Source organism: Dipodomys ordii, unplaced genomic scaffold (genome assembly GCF_000151885.1).
Source record: "Dipodomys ordii isolate 6190 unplaced genomic scaffold, Dord_2.0 Scaffold5, whole genome shotgun sequence".
Lineage (NCBI taxonomy): Eukaryota > Metazoa > Chordata > Mammalia > Rodentia > Heteromyidae > Dipodomys > Dipodomys ordii.
In genome coordinates this window covers 12,186,321-12,210,637 of record NW_012267221.1, presented here as the reverse complement: position 1 = coordinate 12,210,637, position 24,317 = coordinate 12,186,321, and the positions used below count along the sequence as shown (strand labels likewise).

Genomic DNA, 24,317 nt, shown 5'->3' with positions numbered 1-24,317 from the left:
GGGGGCGGGGGGACTTGGGGGGCGCGGGGAGGGTGGGAAGGGGTGGGAAGGGGAAACAAAGGAGGAGGCTACAATACTTGATAAGAAATGTACTCATTATCTTGCCCGTGTAATTGTAACCCCTCTGTACAGTATTTTCATAATAGAAAAAAACAAAAGAAAAATAGCTACTTCTGTGAATGACATACTGTGGGATTGCAATGACCAGGACAGTGATGCAGTACCAGGAGCCTATAGTGGACACCTAAATTCATGGTGAAGTAAATAAGGGTGTGTTTTTATTGCAAATGATCAGCTTGTCAAACTTTTCATTATGTAATTTAACTTTTCCTCCACATGCCTAATTTTCTTAGCTGTGATAGCAGAAGCCAAGCTACGAGATTTAAAGTGTGTTAGGTGATTATTAATGTAAGTGATACTGTTGGTTTAGTATTTTTTTATTACTTAGAAAGATGGGAGATGCCATTCCTGTCCTGCTGAGCATTTGCTGTGAAAATGGTTTGGGTTGAGCATTCCTGTCCCAACCTGAGCCACTTAGCTTCCTCAAAAGTCACATGTGTGACATAGGGTCACCCACTGGTGTGGGTACAGTTTCAGACATTGTTCCTAACTGGCTGCTGACTATAAGCCACAGAGCCCTTGATTGCATATATTGCAGGAGTTAGGGTGGCTGCCACAGGACCATTCTCACAGGGGTTAAATTTCATAGGGTTAGCCAGACGGAAGACAGCAGCAGGCTTGTGGCTCTCAACCAGACCCTCCGTGAAGCCATGTGCTCCCCTTCTATAAAGTCTTCCTGAGTTGAGGATTACACTCTTCACTTTCTTGCACTTAGAGAGAAATCTTTTCTTTTTTCTTGTCTTTTTATCTTTTAAGAATCCTCTTAATAAAATGATCAGTAGTTCTCAATCAAATGTTCTTCAGAATTTGAAAACCCTCTCAGAAGTGTAGTGATTTTTAAATTACTGTATATTAAGATGATGTTCTCATGTGGCTCTGTGCAAGTTAATTTTGTGTCTCAGAAGATGTGTTCCTTAAAATGTGTGAATAAATTGATTTTACATAAATTTAGCCACATTTAACATGCACATAGAGAATTTGTTACTGACTAAAACCCTACTGCTTCATATTGAAGGAGATATTTTTTGTAATAGAATGAATACATTTTAAAGGTGTAAATTAATATTTATACATCAAAGTTGTTTAGTATAATCTGTATTTAAACCGTGGTAACGTGTCTTAACTTAGAGGTCATTACAGCCTGTGAGTAGTGTTTGATCCCTTACCTCTAGAATTCTAACACGCCTGGTCTTTGTCCTGCAGCAGTCTCTGGTCCCAGCGCACCCCATGGCCCCTCCCAGTCCCAGCACCACCAGCAGTAATAACAACAGTAGCAGCAGTAGCAATTCAGGATGGGATCAACTAAGCAAAACCAACCTGTACATCCGAGGCCTGCCCCCAAACACCACTGACCAGGACCTGGTGAAGCTCTGCCAGCCGTAAGTACAAATGTTCTTGTTGCTGTAGCTGCAAAGCATTTCCTTGGTCATATTGTCAATGACATCAACTGTTTCTTAGGAAAAATTTCCAAGACATAATCTATGGCCCCTCAATATGGCAACTATAAGATAAGTTCTAAGTTTTAAGTGGTGGGACACTTCGCATTAATATCAGCTGAATGCCTATAAAACAAGAGTAATTGGAACATTTCCTCAATAGAATTTGATCTGATGAACAAATGATCCTTGTTTTAAGAGTGTTCATCTTTGATAGACGCCCCTCTGGAGGGTTAGTCAATTCTGTGAGTGAAAACTTGAGCTGTCATTGTTGGACTGACAGGTAGTTAAATAGTGTAATCTCATTTTTATTAACTTTTTTTTTATTATCCTTAAGTAGTTGTGCAGAGGTACAATGCATCTTGATCAATGTCATCCCCCAATTCTCCCTACCCCTTCAAATGGCCTATTTTCCAAAATATATACATTGAATATTATGACCGCATTTTTCCACCTTCAGTGTAAGCAATGATTTTAAATCCTGCTAGGAGAGTATTAGTCCATCATCATGAGCAACTGCAGTTTTGTTGTCTGGGTATTCACTCTTATCTCTGTGGAAGTAAGAACCCAGTTCTACTTTCTGCATCTTATGAAGAAAAGTATGCATGTGTATAAAGCTTCAAAGTAAATTTGCATTATATGCTAATGTTGTTGATGAATAGAATATAAATGTGCTACTTTGCTGCAATTACATTAACTGGCTAAGTAAGAAAGCACTAATTTACAAGAAGAAGTCAGAAGCACTGTAGAGTACAAAGATCATTGCAGAAAGACTAAACATGCATTGAATCACATTGAGCAATAAACACCTGCACAGATAAAATAATTTTTAATTAATTAATTATTGTAAAGGTGATGTGCAGAGGGATTACAGTTAAATAAGTCAGGTAATGAATACATTTCTTTTTGAACAGTGTCACCTCTCCCTTCATTTTCTCCCAGTTTTTTCCTTACCAACCCTTTCTCCTATAAGTTGTATAGTTCATTTTCAACATAGTGCTTAGTGAGTATCCCTGCTGCATTAGTTCACCCTTTGTCACACTGTACCAGTGTTCCTTCTTACTCTCCCCAAAACAGATAAACTTACATATAAGACAAAAGGTACAGAAATCAAAAACAGCAACAAAGGGTGGGGGGACGTAAACTAACAAAAACCTCACTTCATTTCTTGGAGTTCATTTTGATAAGCATCATTTTGTATGATCATATGCACATAGCTCTTGAGCCTTTGTGATCCCACCCTAAGAATATCCTCCTTTGGTCTCACTGTGTGAATATTTAGAGTCCTTTTTAAATTTCTCATGTCCAAGTCTATTTTTTTTGTCTTTCACCATCATTGTGTCTACTCGTAGATTTATATGCACATTCTAATTACTACAAATGAGAGAAACCATGAAACCTATGTTTCTTTGGGTCTGACTTAACAGCACTTTTTATTTATCCTAAGACAGTAATGGTCCTTTACTAAAGGAAATTTTGCATAATGGTACAAGACTTCTATTCTACTAGAGAATATTTCTCATTCTCTGAAGCCTGTCAAAACATCTTATTTGTAGTGTCTCATTTCTCTTGTGCTAGATTAAGTCCAAATCCATTACTTATTCTTTTGGTAAGGGGAAACTATTCAACATTGACAAGGGCAGTATTTCCAAACTGAGACTAAAAGCAACATCTGGCCTTCCATATGAGGTAGTGGTGGTTTTGCTTTATTTTATTTTGAGAGAGGAAAGGTTGGGCCATAGGTGGTGGTCTTTAGGATCTGGAGAGCTTTGAAAAGGCCATCATACTCAGACCCTTTCTTTTTTTGGGGGGGGGGGAGGTCCGGTCATGGGGCCTGAACTCTGGGCCTGGGCGCTGTCCCTCAGCTCTTCAGCTCAAGGCTAGCGCTCTACCACTTGAGCTACAGCACCACTTCTGGCTTTTTTCTTTTTGTTTATGTGGTGCTGAGGAATCAAATCCAGGGCCTCATGCATGCAAGGCAAGTGCTCTACCACTGAGCCACCTTCCCAGCCCTAAGACCTTTTCTTTTGCCTTCCAGTGGTTCCCTTTTTTTACCAGTCCTCTTGAACTTGACTTCTGCCCTTGGCTTCTACATATGTGAAATGCTCTGTACTGGGCTCTGCTTTGAAAGCAAGCCTAGCTTTTAGGGTTTGTCCTGCCTGGCCAGACGCAGCAGGAACCCTGCCAGGTGTGCCTGCCCAGTTGCTGCTGTTCAAGACCACAGATAGGCCTTTTTCTGTCTTGTCTGCTGCTGGCCTTTCATCAGCATCATCTTATGCTTTTGCAGCATAATTACAGGTAGATGTAGCGCCATGAAGTCTAAGAACCTAAAAATACAGCTTTGTAGAGAACAAAAGTAAGAAGCTAACTCTCAAATTGTCAAAGTATGTGTAGAAAGGGAGAGGATGATTCCAAAAGTCAGATTGTTCCTTGATTATGGAGTGCTGATATCAAGGAAACAGTAAAGAAAGCATAAAATAATAGAGTAATAGAATAATGTTCATGTATAGTAAATATGTATTTGAAAAATAGAGCCAGTGATTCTGGTGATAAGTCAAAACATATGCCAAACATAGTAGAAGAACATTTTATTTTTTTCCCTAGAATATTTATTCCTTTGTTGTTGTTTGTCTCTCTGATAGGTATGATTTTTTAACATGGGTAGCGATTACTCTGCTTGCATTACCAGTAGCAGAAATAAGCATTTGCCATCACCACTTTTCTTCTGTCATTTGCACAAAGAGGTTCTTGCAAAATCCAGGCTCAATATTAAACTCTGCTGATAATTTTCTTGATGGATATCTTACAAGGCAAGACGTAACAATAATTGGGGATGTTATCTCAAAATCAGCTGGAAGCTTCATACCACTTAGCACAGAAAATCTAATAAATTCCACATTTGACTTGCTGACAATTTCATGTCTTAAAATATAGAGAAAGCAAAACAAATGCATTCATGTCGACATTTAATTGTTTCCAATGAAGAATAGCCAGTCAGTGACATGGAAGTGACATAGAAGTGACAAGAAGCTTATGGGAAAGTGACTCATCCTAGAGCAAACAACCCAGTGGATATAATGAGAGATTTTAGAAAAATGAGTATCTGTAACTTCTCAGAAAAGCTAGGTGTAAATCCATACCTATAAAAAAGGAGAAAAATATTTTAAAACTGAAAATTTAATTACAAGTTGCCTGATGAAGCTGAGTTGGGAGAGGAAGCAAGAATTGAAAGAAATGAGCTCTTTCTGAGGGTTATCTAAAAGAGATGGAAAAAGACACTCAAAGTGTGTTTTAATAGCAGCCCAATTCCACACAAACAGCGCCTTGAGTTTAAAGGCATATATAGCCTGAAGACTTTAAAAAGTGGAGAGGAAAGCAGTATATACCTATATGTGTGTGTGAGTATGTATCAAACATATATAATGTATCTGTGTATGTATGTATTTATATATATTTACAGACATAAATGTATGTATATACCATATGTCTACATATGTGGGTGTGCATGTGGATATGTATGCATATTTCTTTATTTAAAACGTTATATTTGGAGTAGAGCATAAAGATGTTAGAATGTAAGAAGAAACGTTGGTGAAAAGCCAGATGTGGTCATAGAGTAAAAAAAATATCAGCCTTAAAATTTGATTCATAATACTGAAAGGTTTGACCACCATGCTTAAGAGGAAAGGCACCTAGTAGAGATCTTAGCAACCAGTTTAACATCCTGAGAAGACTGGCCATAAGCAGCACGTATGGTCACAGTGATGGTGCAAAGATCATGCGTATTGAAAATAGATCCTTTTTTTTTGAAGGGGGGAGCATTTCACAAAATGAGCCAACAAGCTCCAGTTAACTTCTAAATTGTGAAATGTGCATGGGAAATCTGGTGATCTCGTGACTCTCCCAGGCCATCGCAACCTAGTTCCTCATTTCACACTCTACTACTCTAATAGAGTATATTAGAACAAGTCCTCCACTCTAAAATTTCAGTATATTAGAGCAGGGTCCCAGCATGCTTAGGGGATGGACTGATCGGGGTAACAACAAGGAATAATCTGCTACACCTTGATCTTCAGATATTCTTACGTTTCCCTTTCCTGAAATCAAGCTAAACATATACTCTGTTGTTTTTTGTCATATAGACTTCTTAGTTGAACTTCTAGACAGATGAGTTAAGGGCTTTCATGGCTTTTGGTGTTTTTTGGTGTGTTTTTGTTTTGTTTTGTTTTTTGTCCTTTTGTTTTCAGGTTCTCAATCAAAGCTGTACCAAGGTCATAGAGAGCCATCATTTCCTCTAGCTTGTTTCCCTGTCGGCCTTTCATCCTCAACTCTTCGTAATCTCTATTCGCTCCACTAGTTACAGGATTCTCTACTCCTTCCAATGTTCTATACATTTTTCACTTAAATATTTTGGCCCCCAATTCAACATGGTCTCCTTCCTCTCGACTCACTTTTTCAGATTTACTCCACTCACTGCAGTTTGAAGTAGTCATTGACCACATGCCATTCTGCCTTAGTCACCATGTCTTCTTCATTCTTCCTTCTCATTGCTAGCAGCATTGGGTGTTTCTTTCCTTGCTCCCTAGGATGTGACAGAAAAGAACAATTTGCTCTGGTGGTCACTCACCTTAGCTCAGGCACCTCATTTCTCTTCTTTGATTCCATAAGGCCAAAGCCACATTCTCCCTGTTTCCTGAATGTTTAGGTCACACTAATACATCTGCTCCTTATGTTCTTGCCTATTGAGTATATCTGACTACCTCGTGATGTGCACTTTATTTCCATACTTTTCTCTCTCCCAGGTGTCTATTATTTTGCATAGCAGCAGGTCTGTGACACTATAGAATGCAAACAGCATATCATCTTCACAGACTTCTCTTCTAGCTTATAAAATTCACAGAATCAGAGTTTCTGGTTTTTGAAATCCCAATATTACCTTGCCCCTGTGCTTGGCAAGTCCCTGATTTTTCAACCCATAGCCTATGAAATGGGTCTAATAATGCTTTTCTCAACAGGTTATGATCAGCATTAAATCCTATTCAAGTTGGATATGCTTTGGACCAGAAGTATTTCAGACTTCATATTTTGAAATTCTTTTGTATAATGAGATATCTTAGGGATAGCATCCATGTTTATACACAAAATCCATTGTGGTTCATGTACACTTCATGATCATAGCACAGTTGTTAATGTACCTGGGCTCTGACTTGAACCCATCACGTTCAGTTAGATGTGAGACTTTCTACTTATGGAGTCATGTCAGTGTGTGAAGGTTTTGCATTTTGGATTTTTTTTATTAGAGATGTTTACCTATAGGATACTGTTCTTTCATTTCCTAGAACTCAGTTATACCTGCATCTAAAAGTCTTAGCTACTCGGATATACTTAAGTTGTATTTAATTTTATGTTTGAAGCTAAGGAGAAAAATCCCCACCAGTCTCTCATTTTGAAGCAGGGAAAGCCCAGGAAATAGTTTGCATAACATAACTGTAGCTGCTTCTCTCTTCAGGGTTGGTTTGCTGCAGCCTCACATAACACATCCATTCTTTTGGGTAGGAATCACTAGACTTAGAAGAATCCTCCAGTGTATCTATTTTTTCTGATAATAAAAAAAAACAGGATTTGTGTGCAAGATTTGGTTCATAGCTCTTCCTGGTTTGCTTAGTAGTCAAAGTATGAGAGTCTCTGCTGGCAGAAGCTGGGTAGCCTACAGATTAATTACTACAGTGCTGGGTGCTCCTGACTCAATACATGTAATCTTCACTACTCAGGCATCTGAGATCTGAGGACTGCAGTTTGAAGCTAGGCCAGGGAGAAAACTCCATGACACTCCTATCTCTACTTAACCATCAAAAACCTGGAAATGGAGCCATGGCTCAAGTGGCACAGTGCCAGCTTTGAATGATAAAGCTATGGGACAGTGTCCAGGCCCTGAGTCCAAGCTCTGGTACTGGCCAAGAAAAGAAAAAGATTGAGACAGCATTGAACTCTTGAGAAGATCCAAACCCATTCTAAAGGAAGAACACTTTGTGGTCATTAAAATAAAAGGAAGTGTTTCTACCTCAGCCACTTTGGATAGTACTCTCATTTCTAAGCTAATTCTCAGTCAATTAGTTTCCTTCCTTTTATTCAAGTGATTTCTAATTTGTTTCAAGGTACAGTGAAACATATGATTTTTATATAAATGTGAAACTAAATCTAACTTTCAATACGATAGCCTGTTACTAATCAAAAGGAAATATCTTTGAAATATAACCAATTTCAATGGTTATAATATCCAATACATTTTTAATTTCCTACCCCTTTGTTGCAGGTATTCCTTGTTCTTTTCAATATAACACAGATCTGAAAATGTGAAGCAGAACAGAAAGACAGGTCAACAAGAGGTAGAAACAACCACCAAGTTCAAGACAGAATAAAATAATGTTTTTATCTGTGATGTTTCGTGAGAGGGCAGAGGAAAGCTGTGTTAACCTTGATGTGAGGGGACTGGAGTAGCATTCTGGGAGGTGACATACTGACCTTAAAGGACAAAGACAATTTCACAAAGATAACTACTGGTATTTCCAGGCATGGAGAAGAGTCTCAGAGGTGTGAGAATGCTTAGATGTTTAAAAATGCACAGAAAAGAATGAAAAGAAAAAGGCATTAAGGCACAAAGAGAGCTTCTTGGTCGCAGCTAGTATCCAGCAACTGTTAGCCAGGGCTTCTGGTGACCAGAGGATAAAATGTAGATGTCAAGGGAAGTCAGGATATGTAGGCCAGGGCATGTCATTAACATCATGATTGAGAATCTTGAAAGGTTGGAGTCGATTTTTTAGTTGCAGAGAACGCTTTAGCCTGGACAGTAGTTCTGAGCAAAGTAGGAGTTTGGCCTGGAGGAGAAGACTCTCAGGTACTGGAGGAGAAGACTTAATCCAGGACTGTGAATGAAATGGACTAGAGATCCAAACTTAATGGCCATGTCTCAGATATGGTATCATTAAGTTTTGAGCCAGAATTTAGCTCTGAATAAAGAGAAAGTTTGCACTGAATTAGCAGGAATGGTACTAACTCTGAAACCTTTCTCTTGGGCCCTAACTCCAGCGCTCTCTGTCCCTGTGTTTCCTAGATGTAGTAGTGCTTTGCTCATGGTATCCATAAATACATCCCAGTGAGCCGAATGCTTTTCTATTTGTCAGCAGTGATTTTAGAGTAGCATGTAGTGTGTGTGTGTGTGTGTGTGTGTGTGTGCGTGCGTGCGCGCGTGTGTGTGTTGGTCCTGGGGCTTGAATGCAGAACCATGGCACTGTCTGCGAGCTTTTTTGCTCAAGGCTAGTACTCTTACCACTTGAGCCACAGCTCTACTTCTAGCACTGACTTTAAAAGAACACTCTAGGTTGTTCCAGTTGTGTTAACTAGTGCAACTAATAGGAAAATGGACAACTTAAAATAGTTGTCTTCTTTTTCTAGGTATCTCTGTATATGTCTCCAAGATGTCTTAAACAGTCTCTCTGCTGTTTTCCCTCTACTCTGGAATTAAACGGTCATCCCTTTTCTTCCAGAATAATCACACTATTGCTGTAGTCACTGCTTTAAAGTTGGCATAAATAGAAACAAAGGACAACATTGTAGTCATTTGAGTTTAGAGTTTTAAAAATTATATTTTACATGCCTACTGAAAACTAGAAAGGGAAACGTGAAGTAGTAAAAAACAAAAACATAGTTCTTTTTATTAGAAGTATTCTTTAGCCTCTCAAGAATCCTTCTTTATTGATCTAGAAGATTCTTTACACATTAAATAGTAATAGCAGTAGTTTCTAATACATGGTTTGCTAGCATAACAGAATGACATGTAATAAATTACACAGTGAGGGTTTGGACCAAAGAGTTTAAGCATTTGGCTGAAAAAGTATGATCATAGATAGGGAGCTTTCAGACTTTGTCTCATCTAATCTGTATTAAGTCAAAATAGTTACTGATTATGATTTAACTCTTTCCTCCTAGACAGTATCCAGTAAGATTCTATGTTATTGAAGAGTTTAAAGAACATTTAGCACTGGGAAACATATATAATCTTTATGATTTTTCCTGCTAAAAAGCAGATGTCAAAGCAAAGTTGAGGACTGAGGAGCAGTAGTGTGTTCTCTGACCCTTTCCCATTTATCTCTTGGGTTAGCCATGCTTAGATTCTCAATCAGAAATTGCAGAAATCCAGGACTGCAGGAAGTACTTCATGAATAGTACTTTGACACAGCAAAGTATAACCTAAAGACTTTTGGAAATCACAGACTTGTGCAAACATAATTATGGCATTAAAAATAATCTCCATGAAATAAATACCAGCTTTTCAATAGAGAACCCTCTCAGTTAGGTCTCTATCCACTCTTTTTTTTTTTTTTAGGTTTGTCTTTAGAACTACCCTTTTGTTTCTTAGGTAGAGGTAATCCAAAAAAAAAAAAAAAAAGAAAGAAAGAAAAAGGAAAGAAAAAAGCAGAACAAAAGGAAGGAAGGGATCCCAGAGAGCTACCTTGTGCAAACTCAAGCATAACCTGAGAGAATCTGGACTTTGGGGGATAGGCTATGCTTCTTCACCGGCCATATGGCTTGCTTGATTCTACAGAGTGCCCACAATTCAAGTGTGTGCTGTAGCAAAATTAAAAATGATGGTAGGTCAGAGACTTTTAGTGTCTTGAATAACTTAAACTTCAAATACAATCACTGCTAAGTACCTACAATCACTGCTAAGTACCTACTATAATGCATGTACTTAATATTTCTGGCAGAAAATCTGTTGTGCTTATTTTCTTAATTTACCTTTAGTGAAAAATCCATTGGTAACATGGATATTTAGATGGTTAGCCAACCTAATTCGTTGCTAGTTAACCTTTTTTCTTTAGGAGTCTTTGTTTTTATCACCTCTAGGCATTCTAAAGAGCCATTCTCTCCTGTAATGTACAAATTCTGCACAGGATACTGCTAGCTAATTTTAATAGTAAATTTAGCAAAATTTAATTGGGAAGCCAGCACTGAAAATGATGATCATCACTGCTCAGTTTTTTTTAAATCATACTTTCCTTTTCTGTGAGTGCAAATGATACTTATTATATGTTCCTTCCTTCTTCCTTCATTTGAACTATAGATTTCTGTAGCACCTTGGTGGAATTTAACCATAGATGAAGGCAAAGGTCGTGTCATAGGAGTAAAAGTCTCTAAAATCTTTTTAATGCACAGGAAGATGACTGCAGTTAACAATATTGTAAATTTCAAAATGTATATTCTCAAATACACATGTGGGCTGTCTCACCACAATGCCATTTTAAGGTGTTGGTCTTGCTAATTGCCTTGATTTTATCATTATTTAACACATATATGTATTGAAACATTACATTCTACTTGGTAAATAGGTTTGATTTTTATGTGTCTGTCAAAAGTAAAACTTTTAACATGATATGTTAAAAATTCCTTGTATTGGTATGTTAATGCTTTTATTTTTCAATCCTTAGAAAATACTATTATTACCCCCACAATATTATTACCCCCACTGGCAACCTCCGTCAGAAGGATGCAATTGAGGGAGACTTCTTTTTGTTATTACTTGGGATAATTTGGCTGATAATGGTAGAGCCAGAACTTGAGCTCAGACAGTCTGACTCCAGAGCCCATACTGAGAACCACTGTGTTTTCTGCCTCCTAAAAGTACTTTAATGCTATTTTGTGATCGTTCTCCTTGCCAGTGCCAATAGTCTTCCATTTGCCAAAAGCTTAGAAGATTCATTTTCCCCCAACCCCCAGATATTCTGCCATGATAGAAAAACCAACCAATAGAAACAAGGGGTTAAGATATAAGAGGAAGCAATCTTTCTTTTTTATTAAATTACTTCATAATTTATGTTTAATTGTTATTTTAGAGTTGATGTTCAGAGGGGTTACAGTTACATGAATCAGGTAATGAGTAGTGAGTACAGTACTTTTGAACTGTCTCCCCTTCTGTCTCGCTCTCTCTCCTTCCATCTCCACCTATGAGGCATACAGTTCATTTTCCACAGAGTGTCCAGTAAGTACCACAAGTACCTTTGTTCCACCTTTTCTGTGCCCACCCTTACCCTCCCAAATACAAAGAAAACAAAAGGTAAAGAAAACAAAAACAGCAACAGTGGCAACTTAGAAAAGTGTCTCTTGTTTTTTTTCTTGAAGTTCATTTCATTGAATATTATTTTACATGATCAAATGTTGCGCATAGTTATTGAGCTTTTGTCAACCACTCCTATGTATATCCTTCTTTGGCCTAAGCAAATGTCTACAGTCTTTTATAATTTATCATGTCCCAGTGTGTATGTGTATATGTGTGTGTGTATGTGCATGTGTGTGTGTGTGTATATATATATATATATATATATATATATCATTCATTTTGTTTACTTGTAGATTTATAGGTACATTCTAGTTACCACAAATGAGGGAAAATATGCAGGAAACCTGTGTTTCTTTGTCTCTGCCTTACTTCATTTAATATAATTTTTTCCAAGTCTTTCCATTTCTTTATGAATGACACATTATTCTTTCTGATGGATGAGTAGAATTCCATTGTGTATATATGCCACATTTTCTTGATCCATTCATCCACTGAGGGACAGACATGTAGGTTGATTCCGTATCTTGGCTATGGTAAACAAGGCTGCAATGAACATGGTTGTGCTGGTTGCTTTCATGTGGCCTGGTTTGTAGTCCATTGGATAAATGCCCAGGAATGGGATTACTGGGTCTTAGGGAAGCTTTAGTCTTTTCAGGAAGGCCAGATACTGTGAAAACATTACAGGAATGGGTAAGGGAAACCCTAGACTTTCTAGGCACAGGGAGAAACTTCCTAAATAAAGATGCAGAACTGGATAAATGCATGGCAAAGGATATAGCTAGCAAGATAAATAGAAAGACCACAAAATGGGAGAAAATCTTTACTAACTTTGCCTCATATCTAAAATATACTTAGAGGTCAAAAAATTAAGTCTCCCAAAAATAAACCCTCAGAAACTCAACAACATAATCAATAAATGGGCTAAAGACTTAAAGATAAGAGACTTCTCAGAAGAAGGGAAAAAAGAATGACCAATAGACATATGAAGAAGTCTAGAACATCTCTGCTCATAAAAGAAATGCGAATCAAAACAACATTGAGCTTCTACCTCGGTTAGAATGGCCATTATCAAGAAAACTAACAATAACAAATGGTGGTTGGGAGGTGGCCAAAAGGGAACTCTATTACACTGTTGGTGGGAATGTGAACTTGTTCAACCACTCTGAAAAGTAGTATGAAGTACCCCATCTTTCTTGATATCTAACGAAGTCATCCTTTTAGCATGCATAATTGGTTACTAAAAACACACCTCATGGTTGGCTAATGTGCATTGCTCAGACATTATACAACAAAGAGAAAAGCATGCCATTTATCATGTGCTTGGTACCTGAGAGTGTGCATAGATAAAAAGAAATGTTATTTTACAGATCATTGTCTGACAAATCCTAACTGCTTAAGAAAATAACAGAAAATATAGGGGTATTATAGTTTTCCTATAAATGAACATTCTTCCATCTGAGTAAAACTGATCAAGTCATCTTGAGTAGAAGTAAGTGTTGATTCTTATTTCTTCTGATTTAATCAGTACTTATGAAGTACCAAGCCAGTGCTTTTTGGAAGACATTAAACTAAGTATGGTACATTGTCTTGCCTTCCAGAGTTTTTGTCTTGTATAGAAAACAAACTTCACATAAGAAGAGCAGAATATGAGAGATAGATGGTGCTCTGAAGATTGAGAAGTGATTTCATGTGCTGGGAGAGGCATCAGGAAAAGTTTGGAATTGGAATGAGTCTTGCAGATGGGTGGGTAGCCCAGGCTTAGGACTGAAGACAAGGCTAAATTAGGTGTCTTGTCTGTTGTTTGTTGAGGCCATATGACAGTAGGTCTTTAACATCAGAGGAAGCTAGTGCTTCACAGAGAAGGTAGATGATGCAGGCTGTCCCAGCGTTCCCTTGATGTAATATAGAACAGAGGGCAGGTCTGAGGAAGAAGATGATTCAAAGATGTAAGACTTAATTCTATGAAACTGGGAATTTGGTATTATGAGTAATTATATGGGAATGAAGAAGAGCTTATTTTTATTTTTTTGCCTTGCAGTTCTCACCCATTTTCAGGGGAATCTTTTCCAGTTGAATACCTGTTTATTTTATGAGTTTGTGCACTTCTGGTGTGACTATTAAATAGAAAGTGGTAATGCATCAGTTCCAGACTGATAAAGTTCCAGTGCTAGCCTGGATAGACTTGTAATTAACCATTGCATTTGTTGACTGGAATAGGTGACCTATTCATTTATCATTTGATGACTGTTTACAAGGTGTTACCCACTTTCAGTTGAAATAAGCTTTGTGATCATCAGTAATAAGATCTGAATATTTTCCAGTACTTTTAAAAAAATTTATACTATTAGGGGCTAAACAGTTTTGAATTTTTTTTAAATTTTATTGTCAAGTTGATATATTACATTTCTTTTTTGGGGGGGTCCGGTCGTGGGGCCTGAACTCTGGGCCTGGGCACTGTCCCTCAACTCTTCAGCTCAAGGCTAGCGCACTACCACTTGAGCCACAGCGCCACTTCCAGCTTTTTTCTTTTTGCTTATGTGGTACTGAGGAATCGAACCCAGGGCCTCGAGCATGCAAGGCAAGCACTCTACCACTGAGCCACCTTCCCAGCCCTAATTACATTTCTTGTCTAACTTGTTACCCCTTTGAAAAGTTTTTTATTAACAAAATACTTTGCAATTTTGTTGACTAGGGTCATGTGGCTTTGGACTGGCAACTTTTGAGAAAAGAGGTTTTTCTGAGAGTCGTGGAGTGAGTGGGAGTAGAGGAAGATGAGTTTCCATAAATGGGGTATCCAGAATTAGTGAGGACGTACTCAAAGCATAAATAGTCTTGGCTGTGCTCATGGCTCTGACAGCAATATAGACTCACTCCCCTCCCAACTCTTTCTGCCATTACTGACCTGGCCACTAGGCGTATATGTGTCTAAATTGCCCTTGTCTTATTTTCTTCTTATGGTCTAGTCTTTCTCCCTCTCATTACATGTCATGTATTCCTGCATAGGAGATTAACAGTTTTTGTTGTTGTTGCCAGCTCTTGGGCTTGAACTTAGAGCCTAAGTGTTTTCCATGAGCTTTTTTTGCTCAAGACAATGATCTAACACTTGAGCCATAGCTCCACTTCTGGCTTTTTGGTAGTTAGCTGGAGATAAGAGTCTCATGGACTTTGGTTCAAAGGTTGACTTTAAACCTTGATCCTCAGATTGCAGCCTCCTGAATAGGTAGGATTACAGACATGAGCCACCAGTGTCTAGCCTAACTTAAGAAAAATATCAACATTTTCATGTACAATGAATACTTTCTTATAATAAAAGGACTTCTTCAAAGATGAACCAAAGAAGCTGCTGTTTATAGTTCTAGGAACAAAGTAGTCCCATATGGACTCATTTGGACAGGAGCACAGTTTTTTCCCTAGGGGATTTTCCAAAATGTTTTATCTTCATATCCAGACTGAGGCCTTAACTTAAGAAACTGTTACCAATTGGAGCTTTTGCTCCAATACTTTTTCTATCTAAGTGATTGTGTATATCTCACTAAATAACAAATACTGACATCCTTCACATCTGTAGGTTCTATGTCCATGAACTCAACAAATTGCATGAAAAAAATAGTTGAAGAAGATTGGATGTGTGCTGGACATGTATTCTTTTCTTGTCACTGTTATCAGCACAGTATAGCAGCTATTCACATAGTGTTTATGTGGTACTATAAGTCATCCAGCAACAATTTATTACTTTTTCCAAAATGGATGAGTCTTTTACTGCCTCCCGTTTTTTGAATCACAAGTTGTTTTTATAATCTTGGATCTTATTTCTGTAGCTGGGTAACTTAGAACTTGTTCATGAGTCTGCTGTACTGTTCCTTTTTCAAAACCATAGATACTCTCCTCATATTTTCTAATAGTCTTGTTTTTACCTACTGTGGCTTGCTGAATCAAAGCAACTGAATTTGAAAACAAACTCAATAGCATTTCCTTCAAGGCTTAACTCAGTTTTCTGAACAAGCAGCTCTTATCCTCATTTGAACTTGCTGATGTTTTTATCACTCAAGAAGTTTTGAATTTCAACAAGAGACTTTTCTCCTGAATAATAATGGTGATAGGGAAGTATGTATACAGACAGACAAACAGACAGACAGACAGACACACACACACACATACACACATACATACATGTCACCTTATAATGTGTAATAGAACCCTTGATTGTGTTCAGTCCATGAGTACAGGTAGTACTGAATGTAACCAGTTCCTGTCTATTTTCCCATCTCTAATCCACATAGAGCCACCTCTTTTTATCCCAGGGGGACAGAATTCTACATTTATGGGATTGAAGTCCTTTGGGAGGATTCTTCTAGGGCCCTTCTTGACAACTGTTTGTCCCTTCAGAGTGATGTGGACATTTTCTGGAATGTCACCAGACTGGATTGCTGAGAATTGTTTTTCTTCATGTAAGTTATGCAGCAGAAAGCTGCATAATTTAAAATATGCAACAGGACAAGCAAAGGTTCTATTGAAATACTCTCTTATTGTTTATAAGGGACTTGAGAACCTGAAGATTTGGGAATCTGAGGAAGAGTTCTCCAGCCAATGCCTCACTGATTACTAAGAGAGGACTCTTTTGTTTGTTAGGTATTTTTCTCTCTACTCTTCTTTAATCATTATCTAAGTTTATTACCATGCAATTAGTTAAAAAGCCATACTTACTACTTTTGGCTTAGTGTTTTGAGTCCAAAGAATTTGAACATTTATTGAATTAAAACTTGTATTTAACTTTTCCATCTCCAGTCTGAAATAAGGAGCTTCAGATCTCCTCTAGTCAAGTAGCTGCTGACAGGAAGTGCTCATGAGAATGATGAGACTGCATTCCAGTCCCCTTCAGAGATTCTGAGTCAGAATGCCCAGAAAGATACATGGAGAGACGCAGTATAACACGCAGTTGTACTAAGGAGCCACAAGCTAGACAGAGCTTGCCACTTGGTTCTACCACTTTCTTTTTTTTTGGGGGGGGTGGGGGTGGGGAGGGTCCAGGCATGGGCCTGAACACCTTCAGCTCTTCAGCTCAAGGCTAGCACTCTACCACTTGAGCCATAGTGCCACTTGCGGCTTTTTTTTTTCTGTTTGTGTGGTGCTGAGGAATCGAACCCAGGGCCTCATGCATGCAAGGCAAGCACTCTACCACTGAGCCACCTTCCCAGCCCTCTACCACTTTCTTGAACAAATTATTGAACTTGTGTGTGCTCTGGTTTCCTCTCCTTACCTGTAAAAGTGGATGGATAGTAGTGCCCATGCCACATGAGTTCATGTAAGGAGCTCTGAGTATTTTCTGACATGTATTCATTTTACTGGTATCTGCCTGCTTCTCTATCTGTCTAAAAGCTTTCTAGGACATTGTAATGTTCAATCCCAGTAAGAGCCTCATGTTATAATTGAAAGAGCTCATGGGGGTTTTAAATGAACCATCCTGGAGTTACAAGATTAAGAAGTGGCAGGCCTGGGGATAGATTCTCTACCTCCTGGAACTCCTACCTACTTTGATTTACCTCTTTACTTTCCATGCATAAGTAAATGTGAACTCTGTCCTCAGCTCTGCCCCTTGATCATGAGTATGAAATATCTACACTTTCACTTTCTACCAAAGAACCTAACTTTATTCTCTCCATTGTTCAGCCCTTATCAAAAGCTGGGGATGTAAAGAATTCAGATTTATGAGGAACTGAGTAAACTCTTTGGCGTTTCTTTGCTCACTGAAGAGCATCCCAGCTTTGTTGGGTTGCCCAATGAAAAGGAAGATGTTTGAATTACACAGTCTAGGTGTTGTTTTAGATTGCACTGGATTATCACAATAGATGAGGCTTCTCAGTGCTAAAGGTGACAGGCATTTCCCAGTCTCCAGGTGTTTATGGGATGAGTACGCTTACACTTAGACTTGTAACAAAACTACCCCAGTTCATAATTCAAAAAGCCTTCTTACCAAATAAAGTTTTAAGCAGAACTACATATACAGATGTTTAAAAGTAGGACTTCTGAAAGAGTACAAATTAAGAACATTTATAAAAATGATCAGGGCACCAGTTTTGCTAAACTCAGAAGAATGAAATTGTGACCCTTGGTGTCTTTAGCTTCACAGTAACAGTAACTTATATAATGTGACATAATTAATACAGTTCTAATTCACTTTGGTCATATGGCCTTTGGAAGATTCATTTATATACATATACATATGTATATATACATATACACATGTATATATATATATATGCAGTTGTAAATGTGACAGTTATTACTAGCTCATTTGTCTTAGTATAATCTTGAAATAATCTGATCTAGAAGCTGGTTAAGTACCAGAAATTTTGGTTTTGACATTGACTTTTTAATAATACAGTTCTTTTATCTATTAAGAGCCTGTCTCAGTAGATATAAAAGTCAAGCCAAGAGCACTTAAAACTTAGAATCAGTACCAGCCAATGATGTTACTTTATCATGACTCAGTCTTGTAGGCAGTTTGGTATTATACAACTGGCTCTTAGATGTTGGGAGGGTTTGTGCCAACCAGTTGTACCTGCTTCTGATCTGGCATTTGTTTCAGTGTGATGTGTATGTAGGTCATACAATTTTATACAAGTAGGCATGCAAAGACTTGAATCTTGAATTCTAACCTGGAGTTAGAACTTATGTAGTCATTGACTCATTTACAAGAAGCCCAAAAGTGTGCAAGGAGATGGCAAGAAAGGTGTTTGTCCAATATCTGCACGTGAAGCAACCTGTAATACAGACATGACAGTCTGTATTGCAGTCTGTAATACAGACATGGCTTTCAGTGTGCTGAAGTTTCGTGTATGTTCTATTTGTCTACATTTCCTACTTGTTATCTGTTTTTATATTTCAAGACTAAGAGGTAAAATTTAAGTGGAAAATGGATGGAATCCCTAAAGCACCTTCTCAGGGTATAGTTTTATAAGCATGGTTCCATAGAGTGGATTATGCCCATGGGTGCAACAGTGACATCAGAGAGCTGTGTGCATGGGCAGAGATCCTGTGATTATCTGCCCTGGTATACCCAGAACTTTATGACCATTTGACCAGGCCATGACACAGGGTGTGGCCATTTTAAGACCCCTAGAGGAAATGTCTTCCAGCCTTGGAGCTGAGAAAACAGAACTTGCCTTGGACTCAGGGTTTTATTCTAAGAAACATTCAGTTTTGTAATATTTCCTTCTTACTTTGAATACTAAGACATTCTTAGTCATCAATGCATCCTGTGTCCACAGTCCTGCAGATCTGCAAAATAATGCTACTCCCTTCACCTTGGACTCCAATTGCCAGCATCCTCAAACTTCTGAGAAGTGGTATAGATAAATATTTCTCATGCTGTTTGACTGCCCTCTTAAAATCGCAGTAGAAGGAATGTTGCCTGATTGTCATCTTTTGTCAGCTTTACAGCAATCATTATTCTTATCAAAGTGGCTCCCTGGGAACACTGATACTTCAGATATCTAATGGCATTTCCACTGGAAAGGAAAATCTGTTCCCTTTTCTTCATAGCCCTCCAAAGAAAGAAGCGGATATACACAGTTCCCTGGATTGTCAATAAACATTAAAGTCAGCAAATATATATGATATTTTCTTGATCCATTCATCTACTGAGGGGCATCTTGGCTGGTTCCATGTCTTAACTATGGTGAATACTGCTGTAATAAACATAGTTGTGCTGGTAGCTTTAGTATAGCCTTGTTTGGGATCGTTTGGGTAAATGCCCAAAAGTGGGATTGCTGGGAGCTCTATGTGTACATGTGACCATATATGATGATGCTAAGCAAAATGAACCCCAAGATAGGGACACAAGAGGTTTTTTCTTTGTCACTGTTGTTTTTAATGTACTATATGCTTTTTTTGCTTCTTTTGTATGTTTTTCCCCCATGTATAACCCCTGTTGTCACTGTATTTAATTACTACGGTACCCTGCATCTTGTATATACATTTTTCTAATTTGAGGAGGGGAAGGGAAATAACAAAATGCTGAAACAAGGATACAGGCTGACCCATTGTAACACTGAGACATACAAGACACTGTTGAAAAACACACTTTATAACTTTGGGAGCTGGGAGGGAGGAGTTAGGGAGGTAGGGAGGAAAGGGATGGTAGGGGAAAAACAAAGGAGGAGGTAACAATGCTTGATAGGAAATGTACTCATTACCTTACTCATGTTACTGTAACCCCTCTGTATAGTATCTTTACAGTAAAAAAATAAATTAAAAACAAAAACAAAAAATCAGCAAATACTCAAAAAATATGATTTGCAATAGCTTTTAGCTTTAGTAAAAGGAGTTTTGTTATAACCATTCTCACTTGGAACTCACTTTGGCATTCAATTGCCAAAGTAACAAAATGCTTAGCAACTAAGTAGTATCTTTGTTTTAGCTGAAAATGTTTTTTTCACCTGTTTGGGTTCCTTTTAAACATGACAGTTTGGAATTTATAGCTCTAGCTTATAAACTGCCCACAAGGACAATGCTTCTGCTTTCTTTATTGAATATGCAGCCTTTGATAAATTCCCAGATTTGACCTTGAAGAAGCATTCTCCCCTGGAAGTGGTTCATCCTGCATAGTTGGTAAGGGTCCTCTCTTCCTCTCCTCAGCTTGTCACTCTGTTTGGATGTCTGTTGTAACAAAAGCATCCTATACTGGCCTGTATAGAATGATGATGTATACACTGAGACCTCAGAATTGGTTTACTTCTGTTTGGGTTCACTTGTACCCCATTCTACATAGATTTTTATCATTTCCTGACTTAGGATACTTAGGTTCATCCCTGATGAACCTCTCTGTGCTAAGGTTAGCGTTCTACCACTTGAGCCACAGAGCCACTTCCTGCTTTTTTGGAGTAGTTTATTGGAGATAAAAGCCTCAGGCTGAACTGCGATCCTTAGATCTCAGCCTCCTGAGTAGCTAGGATTACAGGTGTGAACCACTAGCACCCAGGTTTTCTCCATAGGTCTCACTGGGCAGAGGGCACATTTTAAATATCACATTGAAATAAAAAACTGAGGTGATACATCCTCAATGATCTCTGACTACAGCAAATTAGTAGACCTTCATTCTCACTGGTACTACTGTGACTTCTGAAACTTCCCAGCAGCACTTGCTACTGTTTCCACAGTCACAGTTGCAGGTTATGTACCATTCTGACCAGGTGTTTTCATGTTATGGACCAACATGAGCCACCATGATAAACATCTCTGCATGTGTGCCTCAAGTCTGTGCCCCCATCTGCACAAAATGTATGGTCAGTCCATTTCTGCTTCCAAATATAAGCACACTTAGGAGTCTTGGTATAACTGGACACTCACCATCTTTACTTCTTTGCTCATTAAGATTTCTCCAAGTCTTAATGAAGTCCACAAGCCTCATCAGATCAACACCTCTCTCATAATTGTTCTGACCTTACTCTTCCATTGTCTCCCAACTACTTCTCATTGGTCTGAAATCACCTGATTTCACCAGGAGTGCTTCGGCCTTTCAAATCTTGGATTAGGTTTTACTCTCTACCTGCCTTGTTCCTGACTGCATCTTTCATGTCTTCCAAGATGTGGTTCCAGTCCCCTTCTCAGCAAGCCCACTTTTGTCACCCTGAAATCTGTCTCCACTTGAGCTTGATTTTCTGAATCTCAATTCTCCTTTCTCAGTAGTATCCAATTGTCAGACTACCATCCTCTAGCCTATGGTGCCATTTGGTGATTTTTGCTTACATTTTGTAAATAAATATCAGCAAATATTTTTGAATAAATTAAATGCCACTTTGGCACAAAGGAATGCTGGGGTATGAGCCCAAATCCAGAATTACAGAATCATCATTACATTAATAGTCAAATTGAACATCTTTCCTAGCATGGTTGTGCGTACATCTCTCTGTTCTGTCTCTGTTCTCTGTGCCTTTGTCTCTGTCTCTCTGTGTCTCATATGGATTACTCAGGACTGGGACAGGTGATGGTGAAAATAAAGCCTCTAGAATTTTCCACAAAGATGAATTTTACCCTTTCCCATGATTCATATTCTTCTCTCATCTTGTTTTTCACATCTATTTATTGTCTCCATATTGTGTATATTTCTGTAACATCAGGAATCTTTGTAATTAGGCAATGTATTGAAAAATGGTAAATAACTAACAAGCTGCTTTAAGCCATCTACTCTTCATGTAACCACATCAGCAAATTGAGGCCAAATAAACAAGTGACCATGTACCACCTCATTTTCTCTTCCCCGGCAGGATTGCTAATAAATAGATGACAACACTCTTTCCTGTTGGGCCTGGCTGGGCCTCAGAACCCTGCCCTACACAATGCTACCACCAGTCACTCTGCAGAGTTGGTTGAAATTTGAAAGAAAGCTACTCGAAACTTCTAGCAAATTCATTTTTGCTCCATGATCCAAGAAAGGAGAAATGAAGGGTTACTCTGTGTCTAAGAACTTAGAAACTGATGGTTTCCTAGATTTTGTTTTGTTTTGTTTCGTGGTCCTGGGGCTTGAACTCAGGGCCAGCCTGATGTCCCTGATGAAACTCTCTGTGCTAAGGTTAGTGTTCTACCACTTGAGCCACAGAGCCACTTCCTGCTTTTTTGGAGTAGTTTATTGGAGATAAAAGCCTCAGGCTGAACTGCGATCCTTAGATTTCAGCCTCCTGAGTAGCTAGGATTACAGGTGTGAAGCACTAGCACCCAGCAAGGTTTTTTTTTTAAAAAAAATATTAACTATCACTTCCTGACACATTAGTAAATCCCAGTGGTCAGGCACTGGTGGTTCACACCTGTAGTCCTAGCTGCTTAAGAAGCTGAGATCTAAGGATTGCAATTTGAAGCCAGCCCAAGCAAGAAAGTCTCTGGGAAACTTTTCTCCAATTAACCACACAAAACTGGAAGTGTAGCTGTGGCTCAAGTAGTAGAATGCATAAAAGCTCAGGGATAGGGCCCAGACCCAGAGTTTAAGCCCCAACAGGCACAAAATAAATAAGTAAATGAATAAATAAATAAGCAAGCAAACAAATCTCAGGAATCACTAACTGGGTTTATCTTCCCATATAATCAAGAACTAGATCATGCTAATTTATTCAATTTTCTGCTTATACAATTTTACCTTATATCTTATACGATTGTCAGCTTTCAAAGCATCAATATACTTACTATGATTCAGATCACACTTAAAACTTGTATATCAGAGTCATTGTTAGGACCAATTATCATTGAACTATGCTTGTGCTGAAGAGTTGTTTGAAATAGATTTCTTGTCAATCCAGCACTTCATCTGCAGGTCATTTGGTATATTCGATCAGGGCTAGTTGATAGTCATTAGACAAGCTCTTTAGAAACTGCCAGTAAGAAGTCAGCACTTGAAACAGTCGACCTCTATCAAAGCCATTTTGTTCCTGCTTCATTTTTGCCATTATGTCATGCATAATGGCATGCTTTTACTTTTTGCCTTTATTATGCCTTCTAGGATGTATCTGTTTACAAGCTGTCCCTTGGTCCTTTTCTAGAACAGTACAGGACAGCCATGTATACAAACACACACACATACACATATATAGATATATTTGCATGTACATATACCAGTATATAATGTATATATCATATATTCATGCATATATACAAGTTTAAATGTTTGACTTCATAGCTGGATGAATGTCATTATTACTTTTTTTAAGTACGGAAAGGTAAACATCAGCTAGAAAGCATTTTTTACCTCTGATTTAAAAAAAAAGCTATATGGGACACCATTTGAAATATCTTGCAGAGAATATTTCAGCTGTCAAATGCATGCCTTGTATTTTTGTTGTTATTATTTTATTTGAAGGACCCAGCATTGCTTTAGGATAGACTTATATACTACTTTCCTTTCTATATTTCAAGTGTACTAGATCGATTCTTTAATTGGATAGCAATCAGGAAAAGTTGTTTAAAGTAATACAATTAGAGAGAATAAAAATGCAGGCATCATTCTGTTCTCAAATGGTCAAAGCTCAGAAATGCTTTCCCTGCTCTTCTCCCTGCAATGGATAGTACTTCATTTGTAACTTTTTTATTTTAGCCCCCTTCCCCATCATGAAATTTAAGTTAAGATACTGAATGTAAAAATAATCTTGTAAAGCATAAGCACTGCCTGAACACGGAGCCAGGTATGGACTTATTTTGGTGTACTGCTGTGTTCCATTTCTGAATTGGGCAATTCAAAAATGTTTTTACATGGTTTTAAAGTTCAGCATATATTATATATATATATATATATATATATATATATATATATATATATATATATGTATATCAGGATTGCACATTACCTGAATGTAAATTAGTGTATAAACCATCCAGTTAGTTTCATCCATTGTATTCAAGGTCTGTTATGTATTCTTATACTTGTTGACCTCCAGTGAGGAAGTTTTCTAGTCCTAACAATGTCCTTTTTACCACTATGCTGCTTATGATCCAGGGCTCAGGCTTGCATTTAGCACCCAAGGAGCCTATTGACGGCTGCTCTCCAGGTATTAGTTATGTGAGGACTTAAGTGTTGTTAGCATCATGTCTGGACTGGCATGTCCATGTTCAAAAGTGTGTTCTATGGTGACTTGTATTTGCAGAAAAAATTATAAAGAACCAGA

The 24,317-nt window shown here is 38.0% G+C and overlaps 1 protein-coding gene across 6 annotated transcripts in view; it reads left to right on the top strand.

Annotated features, from left to right (window-relative positions):
• Window positions 1–24,317, top strand: part of Rbms1 (RNA binding motif, single stranded interacting protein 1) — a 225,942-nt gene that overhangs the window by 127,375 nt on the left and 74,250 nt on the right. For all 6 annotated transcript variants that reach the window (XM_013029950.1, XM_013029927.1, XM_013029944.1 and 3 more), the window contains exon 2: window positions 1,324–1,499. In XM_013029950.1, the coding sequence (XP_012885404.1) occupies window positions 1,324–1,499 (176 nt within the window). The remainder of the gene's footprint in view (window positions 1–1,323; window positions 1,500–24,317) is intronic.